The 22,033-nt window shown below is 37.1% G+C and overlaps 1 protein-coding gene across 1 annotated transcript; it reads left to right on the top strand.

Annotated features, from left to right (window-relative positions):
* The first annotated feature begins 867 nt into the window (after window positions 1–867).
* Window positions 868–20,086, top strand: ralba (v-ral simian leukemia viral oncogene homolog Ba (ras related)). Its single transcript, XM_061724002.1, has 5 exons — window positions 868–946; window positions 14,329–14,545; window positions 16,609–16,817; window positions 17,967–18,144; window positions 18,594–20,086. Exons 2-5 carry the CDS (start codon window positions 14,432–14,434, stop codon window positions 18,714–18,716), a joined length of 624 nt encoding a protein of 207 aa, XP_061579986.1. The 5' UTR covers window positions 868–946; window positions 14,329–14,431; the 3' UTR covers window positions 18,717–20,086.
* The last annotated feature ends 1,947 nt before the right edge of the window (window positions 20,087–22,033 follow it).

Below are 22,033 nucleotides of genomic sequence, written 5' to 3'. Positions count from 1 at the left end.
TGTGTCAGACAGAGTCCGTGCTTGGGCATAAGTATTCCAAGTTGTTAATGCATAATATGGTTAAAATAATTCCAGGCAGTTAAATAGTTAATCCTGGCATAACCTTATTAAATATCGTATTTATCAATACATTATCATTTGTAAACCAGTTGTCATAAAATAAGGATTTATTTTCCTGATATATCTGTTATTCCCCCAAAAAATGTAATCTGGTAAAGAGTTGCGCTTGTTGACAAGAGACAGGACAAATAATCAATCAATCAATCAAATTTTATTTGTATAGCACCTTACATCCAGGTACATGAAATACAAAGTGCTTAAAATTTTGACTGAAAAATAAGCATAATAAAAACAAAAATAAAAACTGGGAGACCAATGCACACTGACATACAATATAATTAATTAAAATGAAATAATGATAAAAGTTCAAGAATTAAGGCTAAAAAATAATCAGTCCACAACAATAAAATATAACAATAAAAAACATTACAAGAAATAGATAAATAAATAAAACAAATACCTCTAAAAAATGTTAAAAAGAATAAAACTATAACATTTGATGCTACATAAAAGTCAGACCAAAGAGATGAGTTTTTAGTCTACGTTTAAAAATGTCCACATTTCCCGTTCCATAAGCCTGTTTATGGAAGTCTGACACATCAACAGCATCAACATCAACGTTTTAATTACATAAAAACCACATTTTAGCCCACACACAGAATTAGATTACATCTAATCAGAAATGAGCTCAGCTTCCTGCAAAGGTCAAGGAAGCGCCTGATCTTCCTGCCAGGTTCCAGGCAGCTTTATAGCAGGGCGGGGCGTGTTACGTCACATCCTGTCATTGGTAGTTCTACTTCCGGAGGGCGGGGCTTTTGTTGATGCGTCTGTCCTCAGAGCAGCAGCAGCAGAACTTTATCCAGGGAGTCATTTCACTACATCTTTGGTAAGGCTTTTGAACTTTTCTCATCTGTCTTGGTGAAATTAATTAGTTGTGTTTATTAACAAGGCTTTTTTGTTTGAAGGAAACATTAGCACAGCTGCAAAAGGAAGAAGCAGCGATTAGTGGACCGAGGTGTGACCGTTCACCAGGACATGGGGTTTAAATCGATTAAAGCGATTAGTTTACATGACATGCTGCTGTTAGGAATGTTAATGGTACCTGCTGACATAGACTTGTTGGGATATAACATTAACACTAAACGTTTCATTATTCTTATACCGTTAGCAGCTATTTGTTGTTCGTTCGTTTTGTTTATTTCAAACATGTATAAAAAACAAGAAAAAAGATGAGAAAACTAATACAGGTGGGCATTCCACCACATAAAGAAGAGAAACCAACATCAAAACACATATTTCAGTTACGTGTTCGAAAAGGAGTGGGGGGAAGTATAAATGTATTTAATCCCACCCCCTTTCACAACTAAACATAAATGATATGTCTGTATTTACTTTTTATACTATACACTAATTTGTATAAATATATATATACTTTTTACAAAAATAACCTGTTTAATACCAGATGTAAGCTCTATCATAAATATAACTATGATATAAATGTAATATAGCTATGATATAAATATAATACGTATATCTAAGTATATTAACATACAAAGACAACATGACGAAATAGCAGAACACACAGCTACTAATCTTTAAACACAGTCTTCACTTTTATACCTCAAATAAACAATTTTTTTTACATTTCTTCTTAAATTGTTTTATGTTTGTACATTCTTTTAACTCCAAATTCAAACCATTCCACAAACTGATACACAAAAACGTCTTTTTGTTGTACGCACAAATTTGATTATAACCCCCTTCCCTCCCATGGAATCATTTCTGAATGTTATCCGGTAGCGAATTATTTTTTGCTTTAAACATTACTTACTCCATGAGTTTTAGTACTTTAGACTGTAAGAATAGTGAGTTAGTGTGATCTCGATATCCAGCCTTATGAATGTATCGTATTGCTCTGTTTTTAAGTATGAGTAATGAGTGTAACCTGGTTTTATAGTTATTGCCCCAAATTTCTGCACAGTAAGTGAAATATGGGAGAACTAGTGAACAGTAAAGCATATGAATATGTTGTCGACTTTCTTCTTAATACGTGGTTTGAATTGGCGTCTGAGTTTGTTGGTATTAGTATATTTTCCGTTGTTTAGCAATAACAATATTGGCATTGTCAAAGTTTGTGCTTTATTGTTAATGTTGTAAGAGTAAGAGTTATTGTGTTTTTTTTCCCCCACAAATGTTTTGTGGGTGTCTATAGTTACGGTTAATTCGCTTTTTAAGTTGAATTACACATATTTCCACGGGTAGTTTTTACATGGGCTGACGGAGGTGACACACCCAGCTGAGCTCATCATTTATTTGTCATGTTGTTGCACTTCTGAATGTTTCCGTAATGATTGTGAAAAATAACCTCATCACCACCTAAAAACACTTATCAGTGGCTATAACATTGTGCGTAATGGCACTTGTACATAATACACACAATTAATCTTTCAGTTAAATCTTGTTTTTGTAGGGATGGGGAACTATGTTAATGGTCACTGCTGTGTCAAATACAACTATTCAAAATGGAAACGTCGTAGGTGAGGGCAGTTTAGTCATTTTCCAGAGAGGTGTGTTTACATATAGATAATGTGTTGAATTGCGGCAGAATGCCGTTTTCTGCTCTTTTCCTGTGTGTGTTTAGTGTGTCTGCCTGTGTGTGAGGGGTTGTGGGACACTGCAAAGCAGCCTAAAGCCAAGCCTGTTGTTCTGATGGGTTAAAGTGACTAATTCATCATCCACATTTCTGTGTATCAGGAGGGATTGAAATAACATAAGTGTATAAAGTCGTTGTCTTGGGTTGAACTCTGGAATGAGTGGCACTCATCCCCTCATAAACAACTCGTGAATACAGTGCTGATCCCAGCATTTTCACAGAAACCAGAGCAGGACTTGTTTTGGCAAACTTTATAGTGCTCCCTCAAGTTTTACAAGGTCACACAGCTAGTAATGGTTATGATATATTTTAAAACTTCACTGTTGAAGTATTTTCTTAAATAGTTGAATAGAAAAAAAATCATCTTTTTTACTTTATTCTTGAAGATATTTTTGAGAAATAATTTTTCAGTTCTGTTCAGTTTCAGATCTGAATCTGACTGGTGGGGAGTGTCATGTTCATGAGGTGTTTTTTGGAAATGTACTCTGTCATTTAAGTCACATGTTAGTCACTGACCCACCTGTTCCTCTTGTGGGACATTAACTAATAAAACTGAATCTCTCCACCAATCACTTTCAACTGAAACAGTCAACATTATGTTAAAAGATGAAACGTATTGAAGAACGGAGGAAAAAAGTCCCCTTACTTTCTATTAAAGCTTTTCGAAGTTACCAAGACCTGGAATACTGACACCAAGCTACTCACGCTGGTTACAGCAAGAGCATCTTTTAAGTCTTCTCCACCTATGAATTAGTGTTATCCTTTTTTAGGATGTGGAGTTATGACTGTTGTGTGGGTATGTGCATATATAGTAGTTAGAAGTTGTCCCCTGTCTGTGATGAGGGAGGGGGTTTATTCAAAAAAATTCATTTGATTTGTGGAATCTGACAGCTACAGTAGTTGACGTTATATGGCTCTAAAACAGAACTTGTTAGACTGCAGTTCATTTTATTTTTTCCAGAACAGATAGTTTGACATTAACATTCATACCATATGTAGTTGGTTTGTTTAAGGCACCACTTCCCGAAAGAAGAGGAAGGAGTTATGCAAATTTATTTGAAGAACATTTGTAATAATTTGCTTTGTTTTCTTTTTTTTGTATTTGTTTTTGTATTGTATTCATCTTTCTGTGCGTTTCACTTATGGTTTTTTGAGTTCTATATCTTGCATTTCTTCAACATGATGTTGTCAATTAACATTTAGAAAATAATTTTCTGACATTTGTGAAATTATTAATCTGCATCCATTATTTTTTATTCCTATTAGTGCCTAGATCAGTGTATGTATACTTTTCTATGTATAGAGTGGTAAGATCTGAGATGCCTCTCATTACTTTCTCCACTTTAGTGAGCTTTTTTGCTTTAGTGGTGATTTACCCATACATCTGAATCTGTTCCATACTTCTCCAGTCAGGGCCATAATTTCACCCCCTTCTATAGAAAGGTTTGAATTGATCCACAAACATGTTTGTGTGTGCATATTTATATAAAATAACAGCCTTCTGTTCATGCCATTTTGTAAAATCCGAGTGTTTAAGCTATAAGTGTGATATGAAAATGGCTCAGCAGTGACAAATAGATTTGGGAGTAAATGCATGCTGAAATGTGAAATTCTCTATCTTTGCAAGTTAAATCAGTATTGAAATACTTCTGTGATGGGAGGTTCAAGTGTTTGGATGAGATCATCTCAACTCCAGGGAGAGTATAAATGATATCTGTTTTGTTGATTTAAAATGGGATAAATCCACTTTTTTTTTTTTTAGATCAACAGTGGAGATGAGTATAGACTTTGTTACATTTGCACCTTGATGATCATTTCCATGTGAATAGAGCAGGAAATGCTATACTAGGGGTGGGAATCTTCTACTATCTCACGATTCAATTCAATTCCAATTTTTTTTTTTTTTTGGGGGGGGGGATTCGATTCAAAACCAATTTCTCTTCAAAACAGTTTGATTCATAATGACTTCTGCTTTATCTATAGGTATGCAAAGGATCCTCATGATCTACTTCAGTCTGCTTTGCAAGAGAATGACAGTCTTTTTCACACTTATTAAATGTTAAACATGTATCCATGCTAAGATAGAATTGTTGCAACTGTTACATATTGCTTAAGTAACAACAGAAATGCGTCTTCAACTCCTCTTCAGCTCTGATGGCAGATTTATTCATGCATTGTTGCAGTGTCGTCTTTGTTTAGGTAGTTTCCACACATGGGTAAATTCCAGAACTGGCTGCATGTGACATCTGGCTGATAGGCTGATAGGAAACATGGGTGGGGCGATCGGGATAAAAATATATATTTAAAAAAAACGCCAATTGTTTGCCAAAAGTTTTTTTCTTATAAAAAAAAAATTTGGGGCACACCCCTAGTGGGGATTTATTTGTAAAAAAAAAAAAAAAAGAATCAAAACAACACCCCACTCAGTTTTGCTGAAATAGGAAGGTTTGTTACAGAGGATTTAGGTATCTTTTGCCCAGTTTTGTCAAAGGCATCTCTGTGCATTTCTGCAACCAAGAGTATTTTTTTAATTCCTGCATGTGTCAAGGTATTCTGGGGAAATGAGTCTGGAGTCCAACTTTTTTTGTCTTCTCATCAGTAAATTAAAGCTTTTTTAGTAGTAGTAAGTAATTTCCTGATATCCACAGGCAGCAGCTGTTTTTATAACTACTATATCCTAAAGACCAAGCAAATTTCTGCTAGGCCCTTGCAGGAGTTTTCTGTTTTTTAATAATGCATTGTTTGAACCATGATGAACAAACCATATTGTGTTGAATTCCAGTTGTCACAGCAGATCCATCCACACTTATGACATGACTGAGGCATCTTCAGACAGATTAATAGAGATGTACCAATCGAAAAATTGAGTTGGCATTTTCTGTATTTAACAGCTATTTGTGCATGTGTAAATGATATGATCAATAACAGAGGCATGTCACTAGTTAGATGCCCCTCCGTTCTCTCACCTTTTGTCCCCTCCCACATACACACTGTAGGCGTTCCAGTGTGCACCATCTCAGCACGCGCTGGAGTGCCCCCTCCCCATTTTGAACCGTGTTATATCTAATGACAGACAGGGAGTAGGGGCTGGATTAAAAGAGTGTTTTCAGTGTGGGAGAAATGGAAACCGATCAGGAAAGATCAACAGTTTTGTGATACTAATAGGGCAGATTTGTCTTGGCAGCAGAGTTATTGAAGGGAGATTTGCTTGGTTTCATCATTACTTACTGGTGAAAAGAGTCAGTTTTCAAGTAATAGATTTTTCAACCCGCACGCATACATCAGTCAACAGCACTTTAGGGCTGGGCAATATGATCTTAAGTCAATATCACGATAAATTGGGCAGTTTTACCTCTAACAATAAATGCAGGATAAACCAGCCCCCCCAACCAATCAGAAAATTCAATTTTCTGATTGGTTGATAGGCTGGTAACTCCTGACACCTGCTCTGAGCTGAGAGTTCAGTGTTAGGTAGGGGAATGTTACATTGTAAGATTCACTTTGACTTGTGAGGATAAGAGGAGGAGTTTATGTTCCTCAAAGATCCTTGGTATTTGGAGGGTTGTTCTTGAGGCCAGAAAGCATCTGTTTTCTTCATCAAATGCAGAAGAAAATCACCTCTGAGAACCCAGGAGCTTAGCATCCACAGCTAAGAGGCTTTAAATTAATATACACATTATTAAGCTTTTCTCAGGGTGAAAAAAGGTGTATGAGTGCATCTTCAGGATAACAGTCATTAAAATGATTCTCTTTGATCAGAATGACTGTCATCCACAGCATGTTATGCAGGACTTGAAGAGTTTATGTTGGACTTGAGTTTAAATCAAGATTTGGGCTTAGAGCTCAAGTCTCACTTGGCTGACTGATGTGAGAGCAGTGCAACACTGCACCAGCCACTGTGAATCGATGAATGCCTGGAGCAGTTTTGAAGTGACCGTCCAATTCTGCACCACTAAAGATGTGTGTCAAGTCTATTTTGGCGGTGGACCTCAATTAAGCTGCATCAGTTTACACACAACAAATCAAGCTGGCAGGAAGTCAGACAGAATCCAGTGAAGTTTGAAAAATAAAAACCACTATGAGCAGGCTCTAACTTCCACATTCATATTAAATGAACCTGTGGAGTTTGTTAGCGAACAAGTCACAGGGTTTTAGAAGAGATTTGAACAAGGGCTGAACAATTTTGGAAAATCTAATTGCGATTTTCTTTTTTTCCCCTATTTTAATAAATGATTTTCATACTAACAGGTATACATTTAGTATAACATTTTCTTCCAAAGACTAGGCACCTTTGTTTTAAGTCTTGCATATTTTAATGTAGCCAGTTAATATACAAACTAATAGTAATATAACTCCTAACCAACAGATCTACTACCTCAAAGACATAAAGTTCAAACTAACAAAACAATAGAGGTAATACGGATTTTGAAGTACTTTTTCTTTTTTAAATCAGATTGAAAATGAATGAAAATGAATGAAAACAGTGAAATTTAACCATTTAAGATTTTCCCAAATCAAATAATAAAAGAAGTTGAACGTGTCCACTTTGAACTGGTTCTGGTCTAAGGCCTCTGTTCTTCTAAAATGCGGTGGGGCGGTTCTTTGGTCTTGCTGTTTTTCAGATTCTAACTTCAGAAACTAACTTTAGTGTTGGCAGAGATCGCTCCTGCTCCATTTCAAAGTGAGACAGGTAAACTCACCAAAAGGATAAGAAAAAATGTAAAATTAGATCTGGTGGTGTTACTTGTTTAAGCACCTATTTTCAGGGGCACATAATTACCAATATCCTAAGAGTTGATAGTCGGGCGCTGCTCACTCTAGTCTTGCGCTCACGTTGTAATTTCAAAATAGCACTTTACGGTATCATCACTTTTTCACACAGGGCTATGTAGGTTTGGCTTTTTCTTTCCCCTTAACCCTTTCATGCATGAATTATGACAACCTCAGTCAGGATTTTTTTTTACCTAGTGTGTTTATTGCTCTTTAGGCATGAAAAACAGGTTTTTCAAAGAGATTTTTACATGTCCACTCAGGTGGACAGCATGCGTTTTTGTTTTCAACTGAAAAAATATGTATTTAACAAACAAATGAATAAAAAAGTGATATATAAAGATGTGAAAACTATAAAATAATATATGTGTATATATAGAAAATATGCATACATATCCATAACACCATTTAGGAATACTCTCTATTTCGCTCTCCTGTATAGAGCACATGGAATACATGGAAAGAGTAGGCTACACACACCACTGGCATAAAGTTAGACTGTCCGTTAGAGTCTCTGTTATAGTAACTGTTCTTATATTGAACTTTTAAGAACTGAGTGTAGTGTGACACTAATTGCAAGATCCTTCATTAGAGAAGACTATCTTCTTTGATAATTGGCAAAGCACCCAGGGCACAAAGCCACAAGACACTGCATGCAGATGTACTTGGTTCTTCGTGTGCATGCAGCATCATGGCATCTGTTTGCATTTTTTGCTTCGGTGAGCTGGGGCCAGTGGTTTCTGTAATGTTCTTATTCTTCTATGAATAAAACATTAAAATGAACTTCATACTAGCTTCAGCTAGTTGTTTATTGAAGAACTGTCACGCCGTCTAACACACTTGTTCTGCCTCACTTCCTGTATCAACATACACTCTACAAGTGGTCTACTGAGGTTATACTGCCACCTATGGGTAGTACCTTTGTTAGCACCTATCATTACATCCCCCTTCCAAACAGGTGGGTATAACATTAACCACAACTCTTTAAAGTACAGTAATTCTGTAAATCTCAACAGTCTTAACTAACATTCAAAATGTCACAAATAGTGCATCAAAATATAATTATTTAACCTTTAGCTTTTTTATCTGTATTAATGCTGTGTAAATAAAATAGTCTTTTACTACATTCTCTATTTTTCTTTAACTTCACAATAACATAAATCTCCATGACCAAACCAAATGAGTCTCTGAGCTATCAATATAGGGACACATTATAGCGCATCACATCTAACACAACTGAAACAGTCAATGTCAAATTATAACACATCACATTGGGTACAAGTGTTACAAAGTATTGCTTTTTTTTTTCTTTTTCTTTTTTTTTTTTTAACTTCAACAGTGCCAACTGTGCGTGAACAACTTTCTGTCACACTGTACAAGTCGTAACAGTTCACCCTTGTTCTATGAGCCTCTCAGGAAACTTCCTAGGTCTGGCAGACCTTCTCAGTGTCTCAGTCATTGGGGAAGGTGAAGGAGGCTCACTGTGGTGCACATCCTGCACAGCACCATCTTGTTGTTCAGATTCAGTCTCCCTGGTTTGATTTTCAGTGTCCTTTTCCCAGTGGGTGCCTTGGACACTGCTCTGCACTTCGAAGGAGGTGGGGTGGCACTGGGTCTTCCTCTTGCGCGTGTCTTGATGGATCCTGCATTTAGGAGCGCACGAGCTACAGATGCCTTGAAGTGCAGAAGATCCTTCTGTTCCAGACCAGACATTTTGTAGAGGTGCCAGTAGGGCTGGGCGATATGGACCAAAAGTCATATCTCGATATGTTCTAGCTGAATGGCGATACTCGATATATACCGATATTTTTTCTGTGCCATAATTGGGGTTTCCCCCAAAGCATTATAGCATAGCATCTCTGTTAGCTTCCTTTTTTTATGAGGCAAACCATTAAAAAAAAACAGTCCGTTTTAATACAAAGCCTCGTGCCAAATGTCACACAGGTACCTTCATTAACAGAGGTCTGCCAAATATCAAAATGTATAAAACAAAATAAACTGCCTGCATATATAGAATAAAAATGCTTCTTGAATAAAATAAAACAAATATCCCTTTCCTGCATAACAATTAAATTAAAATACACTGTGCAATTAATACAATGTAGACAGTAACAGGCAGACTTTTCCACTGAGGTTGACAGTTGTGCAAATAACAAAACATTTGTGCAAATCTCAAATAAAACATTCAAGTCAATTTTTCACAAAATAAGCTATATCAAAAAAAAATTTAAATAATCGATATAAACGATATTGTCTCGTACCATATCGCGTTTGAAAATATATTGATATATATTAAAATCTTTATATATCACCCAGCCCTAGGTGCCAGGCATCACGTCCAAGAAGTGGAAGAAAACTCTGATGTACCACCGTTTGTTTTTGCGTCTGTGGGGATACATTGCAACACATTGATCCATGAGATCTACTCCTCCCCTATGCTGATTGTACAGCTTCACAGAAAATGGCCTTTCGATGTTGAGCATCTTCTTTTCTTTCTTGCTCCATCTCAGGGCCACATCTGGTGGGGACAGGCCAGTGCAGGAAGGGGCCATGTCGATCACTGAACTATCTAACCAACGTGTGACAGGGATGTTTTGAGCATTGCTGACAACAGAGCAAGCTCCTCTTCCTTCTTTCTTGAGTTGCTTTTCACTCTTCAGTTTCAGTTGTGCTCCATGGAGCCTGTTGATTCTGCATGTACCAGTGCCATAGATGCCCTGGTGTTTCAATGGCCGAAGGAGTGGAATGGTAGTGAAGAAATTGTCAAAAAACACCTTGTGATTCTTTTGCTGTATGTCGTCACAGAGGCGCATCATTACATCTGCAGCCATTCCCAATTGACTGATCTGACCACGCCCAGTTGAACCCTGATAGACTTTAAATCTGTACATGTATCCAGAGGCTCCTGCTCCCACCCACACTTTCACACCCCAGGGTTTGGGTTTTTTGGGGATGACCTGCTTGATAGATGGACGGCCCTTGAAGGGAATCATCTGCTCATCTATGAATTGAAATTTTTCAGGATCGACTCCTGTATGAAAGGTTTCCTTGAGTGCTTCTAACACTGGTCTGACTTTGAAGAGCTTATCAGCATTTCCAAGGGCCTGTGAGTAATTATCAACAAAGTGAATGTAGCTCAGAATCTGCTCAAATCGGTTCAATGGTATGGCATCTGATATCAAATCAAGACGAAGCCCTTCCTCTGATGACCAGTACATTCTTGATCTTGGGTATCTGTATGACATGACCATATTTATTCCTAGGAATGTTTTCATTTCCTCTGTCATGGCCAGATTTTCCTTTCCTGTTTGGAGTGCACACTCGTTTGTATTATGCATTTCATTCATCAGCTCTTCTGGAAATAAATGCATAAAGAAATGTATTGGTTCCGTTCCCTCAACATTCACTTTCAACTCTCCTAAAAAAGGAGGCAAGTCTCCTTCAAACTGGTTGTCTTTGGCTTTCCAGATATTTCTGCTTGTATTTTTTTTAGCTTTTTTTCCTTGAGCTCTGTTAGGTGGCACATCCTCTGCTTCCTCAACCTCAACTCCATTGGCATCATTTTCATCCTCAGCTCCTTCAGCCTCAACTCCCTCAGCATTTGGATCCTCAAAAAGGATCCAAAAAGGAACAAATGGAGCAGTAGTGACAGCATAGCTGAGGATGCCTCAGCTACACTGTCACTACTGCTATCATTTGCTCCTTTTTCTGGAAACCATTCATCATCACTGCCACTAGCATCATCCTCACTTGACTCAGGTGGTATTTCCTCCACTATCATGTAGGCCTTTCTATAACGCTCTGCTCTTGAGTTCTACAAAATATAAAGACATACAAAAACTTCAAATTACATTCTAATAACATAAATGCATTGATTTACAGCCGAAAAAAGTTACTGCAGATGAAGTATTTTCAAGAACAACAGTAGTAATAATAGTGTATAAATTGTAGTTGAAATATAGTCAATGATGCATGATGTCCAATTTAGTGGACAAATGATTAATCGTAATTTCCTCCCAATATAAAATCAATACTTGGAAAACTTATGAATTATATGATTCCTTAGTTGTTACTTGATGTCACCAACATTTTTATATATATTATGTATGTGTGTGTGTATATAGATAGATAGATTGGATGTGTGTGTATGTATATATCCCATAAATCCAAGAGTCACCGGTGTCCTACAACACATTACTCTTCCTGTCTGTCATACATGTTGGGATTTCTGTGGGTGACATGAGTTCTGCAGAAAACGAGTGCCAGGAAGTGACGTATCCCCTTTACCACCGAATGCATTTCAAAATAAAAGCTTCTTTAAATAAAAGGGCTTATTAACATTATTATGCCTGAAAGGCATCACAGCCACAACAGGGGCCTCATGTACAAAGACTTGCGTGGATTTCCTACTGAAACATGGCTTACGCTTAAATCCAGAAAACGGCCTACGCACAAAAAAATCCAGATGTATGAAACTGTGCGTAGGCATGAATCCAAGCACATTTCCTTTGTACATCCCAATCAACGTGGAATTGTCCCTGTCCACGCCTCCATTTAAATATGCAAATGTATTTAAATAGGCCCTTGAGGGCCGGTTTCCCTGTTTAATTGCACCATGATACAAGGAGCTGTGTCATCAACAGAACTATCCAGACTTTGATGACAAGCTGGTGACGATGATTAATTAGAATCAGGTGTGTTAAAGCAGTGAAACATAAAACATGCAGGACACCGGTCCTTCTGGGATTCAGTTTGACACCTGTGACATATTTTTTTTTTTTTTTTTTAATATTCTTTATTTCATTCAAAAAAGTAAAATAATTCAATACAAATACAAATGTTCTTAACTTGTGAATGAAAAGCAAGCAGAAAGAAGAAGAATCTTATCTGATCTGCCACTTTTTCCAAGAAATAACTTAAGCAAATAACATAAATTAATCATATAATCTGTACATTAATGGAATGAAAATGCTTCCTGTTAACGTACACATATTCATCCAGTGATGGTGCTTTTATAGCAATGTGTGTGCAGTCGATAGCTCCGATTACATTAGGAAAACCGGCTAAATATTCTTTCTCTTCTTACTGCGCCATTTGTGATATCTTCTAACACTGCCAAAGCTGCCATTGTTGTTAACAGTATTTCTGCACCACTTTGCGCATGCTTTTATATCCACTCGTGTAATTGCAGACAGTTGAATGTGTTAATTGTTCATCAGTGTGTCTCTGATGTGCACATCACTCTGAGGGCTAATTGTTTTCACATTATTAAGTTTCCCAGCATCACCACTAAGTGTCGCCAACGGACCAATAGCTGTGGAAACGTGCGTACGCCAGCCATGAAGTTGGCGTCGGGCAACGCACATTTCCACGGTCATTTCACTCTTGATACATCTGAACGTTTGCGTGGAAAAGGGCGTATGCCAGGTTTTTGTGCGTACGCACCCTTTGTACATGAGGCCCCAGGTCCTTTTAAAAGAAAGGAGAGGATAACTTGTTCAATAATAATGTCTTGTACGTAGGCTGATCAAACATAACGCAGGATAAACAAACTGATTTCAATTCAATAATATTTTTGTTGTAATTTTCCCATTGCAATATTACACTAAGCCATTTTAAAATCATTTTTACACTTACCAATGGCGAGCTGTAGATGGTGACCAAATCATTGTAGGCGTTGCCAGTGCCACTCATTCAGTTCCATTGCAGAGATGTTGTTGGTGGCATTATCTGTGGTGACACAGACAAGGTGACATTCTTGCAGTCCCCATGACTCTAAAATGAGACTTTAAAAAGACAGTTTGTTTGGAGGGAATTGCAACTTATGGGGTATAGCGGACATTGCATATGTTAAATCATATTACTTAAGATATAGTTACTGGGTGCTAATTCTTTTTAGAGCACAAGTTTCTTGTGTTAATTTCATTTTGTCAAGAATAAAACTACAAACCAGTCGCAGCAGGCCTGTGAAGGAGAGAGTGCGAGCAGAGAGAGGAGTTTGAAGCAAGACTAGGCTAAGAAATAATAGTGGATTAAAGCTGAAGTTCAAGCTACATGGTTTTAACATTTTAGTCATCTTTCCAGATATTACAAAAACACAGAATGAGTGGCTTTGACCTTGAGAACACCAGCATACAATTAATTACTAAGCAAATGGGAAAATAATGACAGAAATGATATAAACAAAACCCTTAAGGTTGTCAGTTGCAGTATATTGTATACAGCTTATCGACTGCAGATAAACGCTTTTTTTTTTTTTTTTTTTATAAACGCTGTGCACACTCAACACTCATTCATATCCATCCAAATGATATGCAGGGTTAAGATGTGGCAAGCGTTTCAGTGGACTCACTTGGACATTCTTTTTGGAAGTAGACTGATAGAAATGAAAATTACTCAAGTCAGGCAAAAAGCAATTTACTCTGAACTTTTACCTTCTGGGGGCTGGGCCATTTTAAAGCAGATATAGGAAAGATGTGACTGACCATCTATTTAACAAGTTTAACACATGATTCCCTTTTTTAATGCTTTCGTAAATGGTGCCTTGCAGTGAAGGGTGGCTTCATTACTTCTGATCAGTTGCAATGACCTTTTGATGGCAAACTTTATAAAGTTCTTGGATTCATAAGTGGGTAATTTGGCGCTTTAATGGGAATGTGGGGGTTAAGATTCAAGATTTGTTGGAGAGTTGCCTAGAACCTTGGCAGAGTGAGTTATTGTTGCAATGAGGGCTGTTAAGTAACAACTGCCATCTGTCCCTGCACTTGTCCACACACTTGTGTTTTCTCTTTTATGTGGGTTATTTACTGCTGTCACTGATATGTTCCCACTCTTATCATTCACAGGGTGTGTGTGTGTGTGTGTGGGTGCGTGTGTGTGCGTGTGTGCATGCGTGTATGAGTGTCCACATGTGTATGAGTGGGTAAGAGCACAAAGAAAAATCTGGTTATGGCTGCCAATAAAAGTAAAAACCAGAGCTCTCTGGCACTGCACAAGGTGATAATGGTGGGAAGTGGAGGAGTGGGAAAGTCAGCCCTCACGCTGCAGTTCATGTATGATGAGGTGAGTAAATGGTAATGCCAAACCTATATCCAATCAGTAAAGTTTTTAATAAATGTTTCTACTTATAAAAAAACTTAAAAATCAAAGCTCTTTTTTTGGTGTCTCATTTTGAAAGCTGTGAAAACTTGAAGTGTTTAGAAAAACCTTTTCACCTTAAGCCTTTGTTTTTAAGCCTTTTTTTTTCACTTGCTTTTCGCTTGTGTGATCATAAATTTTGCGTTGTGCCCATGGTAATGGTTATCAAGAATCAGTGTTTTGGTTGTTTGTTTTTTTTTTAAGTTTTTGTGGCACTAGTGGCCTTTTATTGAGAAAGTAGCTAGACAGGAAACGGGTAGCGAGAGGTGGGGAGACATTGCAGTACAGAGTGACAGGCCGGGACTCAAACCTGCGCTGCCTGCACGAGGACTAAAGCCTCTCCAAATGTTGCCCGCTCAACCCACCGAGCTATTCATTTAGAATTGGTGTTAAACTGATACTGCTTCTATATTAGTCTGTAATCTAAACACCAAGATAAACTCTAAGTCTTTATCTTGAGTAATTTAGCAGCTGTAGTTCTGTGTGCGTGTGTGTTTGTGTGTATATCATGTATGTATGTTGTTATATTTTATTACAACTACAGTAACTGTTTGTTTTAGATTGGTAAAATTGTTCCCATTATTGTTGCATTACTCCATAGATCATATACAGTGTCTTGTAAGCATAATATGATGTGTGGGCTATCCATATAGGCTAGGGCTGGGCGATATATATCGAGATTTTAATATATATCGATATATTTTCAAACGTGATATGGTACGAGACAATATCGTTTATATCGATTATTTAATTATTTTTTTTTTTTTTTTTTTTTTTTACGATTTTGATATAGCTTATTTTGTGACAAATTGACTTGAATGTTTTATTTGAGATTTGCACAAATGTTTTGTTATTTGCACAACTGTCAACCTCAGTGGAAAAGTCTGCCTGTTACTGTCTACATTGTATTAATTACAGTATTATGTATTTTAATTTAATTGTTATGCAGGAAAGGGATATTTGTTTTATTTTATTCAAGAAGCATTTTTATTCTATATATGCAGGCAGTTTATTTTTATTTAATTTGTTTTATACATTTTGATATTGTGCAGACCTCTGTTAATAAAGGAACCTGTGTGACATTTGGCACGAGGCTTTGTATTAAACCTGACTGTTTTTTTAAGAGTTTGCCTCAGAAAAAAATTAAGCTAACAGAGATGCTATGCTATAATGCTTTGGGGGAAACCCTAATTAAGGCACAGAAAAAATATCGAGATATCGAGTATCGCCATTTAGCTAGAAAATATCGAGATATGACTTTTGGTCCATATCGCCCAGCCCTAATATAGGCATAGGCTTTTTCCCACTCCTTTTTTATTTATTTTGGTTTTATTCCCTTTTTTAGTTAATTTTATTCTATACTTAAATTAATTGTTGTTTCTTTTTTTTTTGTTCATTTGTTTTTAGAAGATTGATATTGGTAGGACTGAGAGTTTAAAAGTAACTATCGTCTACCTGTCGGCATCAATTCATATTCAGACAACAAATGTGAGGAATTGTCCAGGACCCAGAAAAACACCACCACTCATAAATGTTCTCACTATTGTTCTCTCTCCTTTTTCCTCGTTTATAGCTGTTTTTAACATTTGTCATGCATGCAGTCATACTGTACCAGATAATTTCCACCACAGTATTATAAAATGTAACCTTGATCTCTGCAGTGACCCTCACCAGCCTCAGTCTTTGAAGAACGAACAGTTCTGGTATTGATACAGGATTAATACAATCTTATTACCCATCCCTGGTGACAATAAACACTGCAGTGAAAATTGCAATGTTCACGGTTTAGCTCTCTGCCTAGGCAGCATATATCACCTCCACCTCCTCAACTTTTCAGTCATCTGTTTGATCCCTAGTGTTGCTGTCACCACCAGCTGCAGTCCTGAGCTTCAGGCTTCACTCATACTTTATGCATGTAAATGTTGCTTATGTCATTCACACTTCAAAATAAAGCCATGCATAAATAAAATGAATCTTTTTATCCTCAGTTTGTGGAAGACTATGAACCCACCAAAGCAGACAGCTACAGGAAGAAGGTGGTCCTGGATGGGGAGGAGGTCCAGATAGACATCTTGGACACGGCCGGACAGGAAGACTACGCTGCTATAAGGGACAACTATTTTCGCAGTGGGGAGGGCTTTTTGCTGGTCTTCTCCATCACAGAGCACGAGTCCTTCACTGCCACAGAAGAATTCAGGTACTGATGCTTCATTCAAGAGAAACAGTTTTCCTGTTTTTGCTTTTCCAAAACACGTACAGCTCAACTCTAATGCATTTTTTTTCTCTGTTTGATTTTCACCACATGAGCCATCTGTGAGCTGCCCCTGGTCCCACTAAAGAATGATCAACCTTATCTAAGGATTTAGTGCTTAAAGGTTGAAATAATTTAAAAACCCACCCCTTATATTTCACTTTAGAAAAGCTAAAGGTCAAAGACACAAAAAAGAGAACCTATTAAATACACAATCTGTCTCTGGGCGAGCTAATTAACCATTTTTATGTTACCGAATTAGCGATGACCAATTACATACCATAGATGCATCACTGACAGATTGTTCTGCTCAGCTAAAAACATTAAATGTTTTTGTAAATGTTTGTCTTCAGTCAGTCCAAGATATTTAATGCCAACATATATCAGTATCAGCTAATGAATCAACATTACAGATTCATGTAGTTTATAATTTTATTTGGATCCCCATTAGCTACAGCAAAACTGCAGCTAAAAAAACTGCAGGGGTCTGACACATAATACACAGTACATTACAACAAAAATTAAAAGCAAACCTAAAGAGGTAGCATATAAAAAAAAGAAAGGAAAAACAGAAAATAAAGAAAAAAATAAAGTCTTCCCATTTAACATTTAGATATAAATAAAATCAATACATATTCATACATTTTATAACATCAACAAATTCAAACCATGTATAGTTATCATAGTTTGCACCAATAACCATTTTTAACAAATGTTCATTTATTTATGTAGGTGATGAGCTCTAGATTTAATGAACAGAACATGTACCAAAGCTTTGCAATCACACCCTTGTAGAGATGGAGAGGATCTGTTTGGCAGGAAAGTGTATATTGGATTTAAATAACCTCTGCAACACATTTTTAAAAAAAAAACTTTTTTTGTTCTTTTCCCCTTTTTTTCTTCCTCAGCAACACAACACCATAGGAATTATTTCCACCTTCCAAATGTTGCACATCACTTTCACACACTAGGACTCTAGAAATTATTATTCAACACTCAGAGTTGTCAATTGAAGAAACAATATCTGATGGATTGATGGTGTTTATAAAAAAAAAAAAAAAATTAAGAAAAACACAATATGCCTTGTCCCGGCAGGGAACAGATCTTGCGGGTGAAGGCAGAGGAGGACAAGATTCCTCTCCTGGTGGTCGGGAACAAGTCTGACCTGGAAGAACGCAGACAGGTGTCTGTGGACGAGGCCCGCGGGAAGGCCGAGGAGTGGGGAGTCCATTATGTTGAGACGTCGGCTAAAACTAGAGCCAACGTTGACAAGGTGCCACTGCTAACACATTATACTTGCTGTGCTGAAGTTTTAAGCGCGTTGGTGAAGTTGGGTTGTCTTCAGTAGTTAGAAGTTATAATATCCCAGGTAGTTTTTATATGGAAGTTTAGACCTAGTATTTGGCGACCATCCATTTTTGTTTTTATTTATAGTTCTTGGATAAATGTAGCCAAGCATCTTTGAAACCTGCCACCACTTGTTCTGTGGAATTTAGTTGTTTCGGTTCAGTTCATGCAATCCTCTGCTGATTTGATGGAGGGGATCCAATCAGATGCTTCCCTGATGTTACAGTAAGAAAAAATAAGAACCCTAACATGGCTAAAACCTCTGCACAGCACTGAAATTGAATGCCAGCTGACATTGTTTTCAAGTTTTTGTATTATCTCCTTTATTACTGCTGTCCTCACAGTTAAAGAAAGAGATGATTGTTTTCTCTCCAGGTATTCTTTGATCTGATGCGGGAAGTACGGGGCAAGAAAATGTCTGAAAACAAGGACAAAAATGGAAAAGGAAAGAATAAGAAGAGTAAGAAGAGTTTCAGAGAGAGGTGCTGTTTACTTTGAGCTCTTCATGGACCTGATGCAACTGTGATTTTTGGGCAACAAAGTAATGTCTTTGTCATTTCAATTAAATTTGATTTAACAATTTTTTTTATTGTTATAAATTAGTCAGAAAAAGAATAAAGATAAATTTGTCACTTTGAATTAATGAAATCTTGACGTCATTGGAAGATGACGGCTATTGTGGCTGTGACTTGGAATGCAGCGCTTCATGAGTCGCAGCCAGCTAACGACCAAACTGCCAGTGACACTAACTCTGCTGCTCAAGACATTTTCCACTGAGTTATCCCCCTTTAACTTTGGCTCAGTGTGTTTTTGTTTAGTAAACAGGAATCTCAATGTCTTTTGACACTTTAAATCTTAACGTACGTTCTCTTTCTCTTTCATGGTTCTGTTTGTTTTTTTTTTTGTTTTTTTTTCACAAGTATTTCCAATGTTATATCTGTAATCTTTAATAACACTTGCTGCCCTTCGAACTTGTCTGCTTCAACCATTGATCCACTTAGACGCTGGTTGTAGTCAAGTGTGCGTATCGAGTGGTTGTTAAAGGTTTCAAACATGTTTTGTTTTTTACTCATCCAAATGTTTGACATTTTTCCTCCTGACCGCATCCAACTCATACAGTTCAGTGCAATCAGAGAAATTGTTGCCAAACAGGGTTGTTTTACCTGTCATATTTATCTAATTGATGTGATCGGCACAATTCAGTCATTTGCATTCTTCAAAAATAAAATCATTGGCTACTGAATGTTATTAAAGTATGTATCACTCATTCTGATCTGGCAGAGCTTCATGTAGCTGTTTGAGCTTTTGTTAGTTTGTCATGTGATCAATGGTATGATGTAGGCAAATGAGGAGCAACAAAGGTGCTGCGCTATCTTGGTATAATCTTCTCACAGGACAGGTTCTTCATCGACTGATATCTGTTGAATTCTAAGAGTTGTTGCTGCCTCTGTTATGTAACAGCTGTTGACAATCCAGGACTCCCGGCTTCTGCATTCTGATCAACATCTTAAGTATAATTATGGTTTGTCTTTCTTTATTTTCAATAACATACACTACGTTGCCAATGCCTAAGAAGTGAGTTGAATTCACTCTAGAGATCGTGCCAACAGAATCACAAAGCCAGCCATCTACTGTGTATGGATATGCAGTATGTGTGTTTAACATTGTGTATTTATCAGAAAACTCTACTACCTGTGTTTTTGAGTGAAGCTCGGCTTCATAACTGATGTGTAGTCAAGTACTACCGTAAATGAGATGTTTCTACCACTGCCTAAATCATTCTTTGTAACCTCCTTTTACTGCTTTCTACTGTGCGTATAGTTGTCTCCCCGCAGCAAGAGAACTGCAGAATAAATGTTTTATCTTTATACGTACTGAACATTGCTTTGTGTCTTCAAATGAAGGGGTTTACATTTACCAATGCCAAGGTTCTTCAGATAGTGAAACCATGGAAACATTGATGTATGTTTGGTACAATTCAAAGAAGCTGTGTCACATCAGATAGGTTAAGTGAGTGAGTGTCCTCTGTTGATGAATGTAGGTATAGACACCATTCCTACTTACCCAGTGGACACTAGTTAACATTCACACTGACGTGAAGTATCTTGGTTGTCATTTGTTGGTTCTTTGGGCCAGCCATCCCAGCATTTTCTCACTCAGAATAGATTTTTTTGCTGCCAAGAAGACGTGCCAGTGACCTTTTACTCTTGAAATTGACTGATTATGTTACCACCATTACATTAACCTTACAAGCTCATGTTACATTTTCAGCAGTTTGTAACATCACCATCGAGATGAAACCCAATTGAAAGCTTTCATTGTTGAACCCCTGGAAGTGCTTGTTTCAGAGAAAATCTTATCTCAAATAGAGGCAGGTTGAATGCATCACCAAGCAAATAGTCGCCATATATCACTTATAAAATGGATTTGTGTGGAAAGTAAGTGCTTTCCCTTGGTGCCATGTTAAAGGAAGCAATGGTCCTGCTTTTTAGGACGACTGCTTGTCCTTTGTAGTTTAAAGGAGGAAAAAGCAGCTTATATTGTAGTTACGGTTACACTGAAACACAATGAGAGGAGGGACATTTACCTAGCCGCTCCTCGCTGTGTTTCTGTAGGGATTATTTACGTCTCTCGCTCAAAATTGAATTCATAGTTACATTGTTCTGCTTTATTTTAACACCAAGTATTCCTGTAGGGATTTTTGATTTACTGTTATATTCAGTACTCGAGTTGTAAAAAAAAATCAGGGGGGATGGTGGATTTTATCATATGGGGACAGATAATTTGTGCTGATTACCAATAATATAATATATTACAAATAATAGCAGGAATGACAGCAGTTAAATGCAGCCTTCTGTAAGCTTTAAATATCCACTGGGCTTACATCAAATACATCAAAACACAACAATAAAAACAGTTTTCTGAACTTATCAATATGACTCTGTCCTTCACAGGATAAGTAAAATGGATCACTGCAAAAACTCAAAATCTTAACTAGAATATTTGTCTTATTTCAAGTTAAAATGTCTCATTTTAGTAAATTCATTACAAACTCATTACACTTAAAACAAGACTCATCACTGGAGAAAACAACAATTTTCACCGGTTTCAAGTAGATTTTCACTTGAAATAAGTAGAAAAATCTGCCAGTGGAACAAGATTTGTTTTGCTTGTAATCAGAAATCTTGTCCTACTGGCAGATTTTCCTACCTATTTCGAGTGAAAATTAACGTTGAAATAGCAGTAAACCCACATTCATTGATGAAATGACACAAGGGATGGAAAGGGGGGATGGCAGTTTTACAGGGGGGGATGATTTTGACCGTTTTATTTCAGGGGGGATGCCATCCCCCCTCATCCCCCCTCAACTCGAGTACTGGTTATATTTCTGTAACAATCTGTGAGTGCAGAATGCATCTTTTCCAGCATCAACTTAGTCTTTTGTTGTCCACATTTTAATATCCCTTGTCCTAAAATCAGCCTCACACTATGGCTCCACCCTGTTAATCTTCACAGCAGCAGCAATAAAACTGCTTTGGTTTGTAGAGCGAGTAGCACATTTACAAGTATTGATCAGACAGACTGACACCAGGTGAATTCTTAAATCAGTGTTAACCTTTTTAAAAGAAAAAGAGTGTGGAGAGAAATACTACATGGATTTATAGCTGAAACATCTATGGAAGCCACTTCTCTACCTTCACGACATTGATCCCTTCCCATAATTTATATCCCCCGTGAAACCTGCCAGAAGCCTGTGGCAGCACTTCCACCTGAGAGGCTGAGCATGTCACAGTACAGATAACCACATTTATCTG

The sequence above is a fragment of the Cololabis saira genome, chromosome 6 (genome assembly GCF_033807715.1).
Source record: "Cololabis saira isolate AMF1-May2022 chromosome 6, fColSai1.1, whole genome shotgun sequence".
In the NCBI taxonomy this organism is placed as follows: domain Eukaryota; kingdom Metazoa; phylum Chordata; class Actinopteri; order Beloniformes; family Belonidae; genus Cololabis; species Cololabis saira.
The sequence above is the reverse complement of the archived record's forward strand: the minus strand, read 5'-3'. Positions and strand labels throughout refer to the sequence as shown.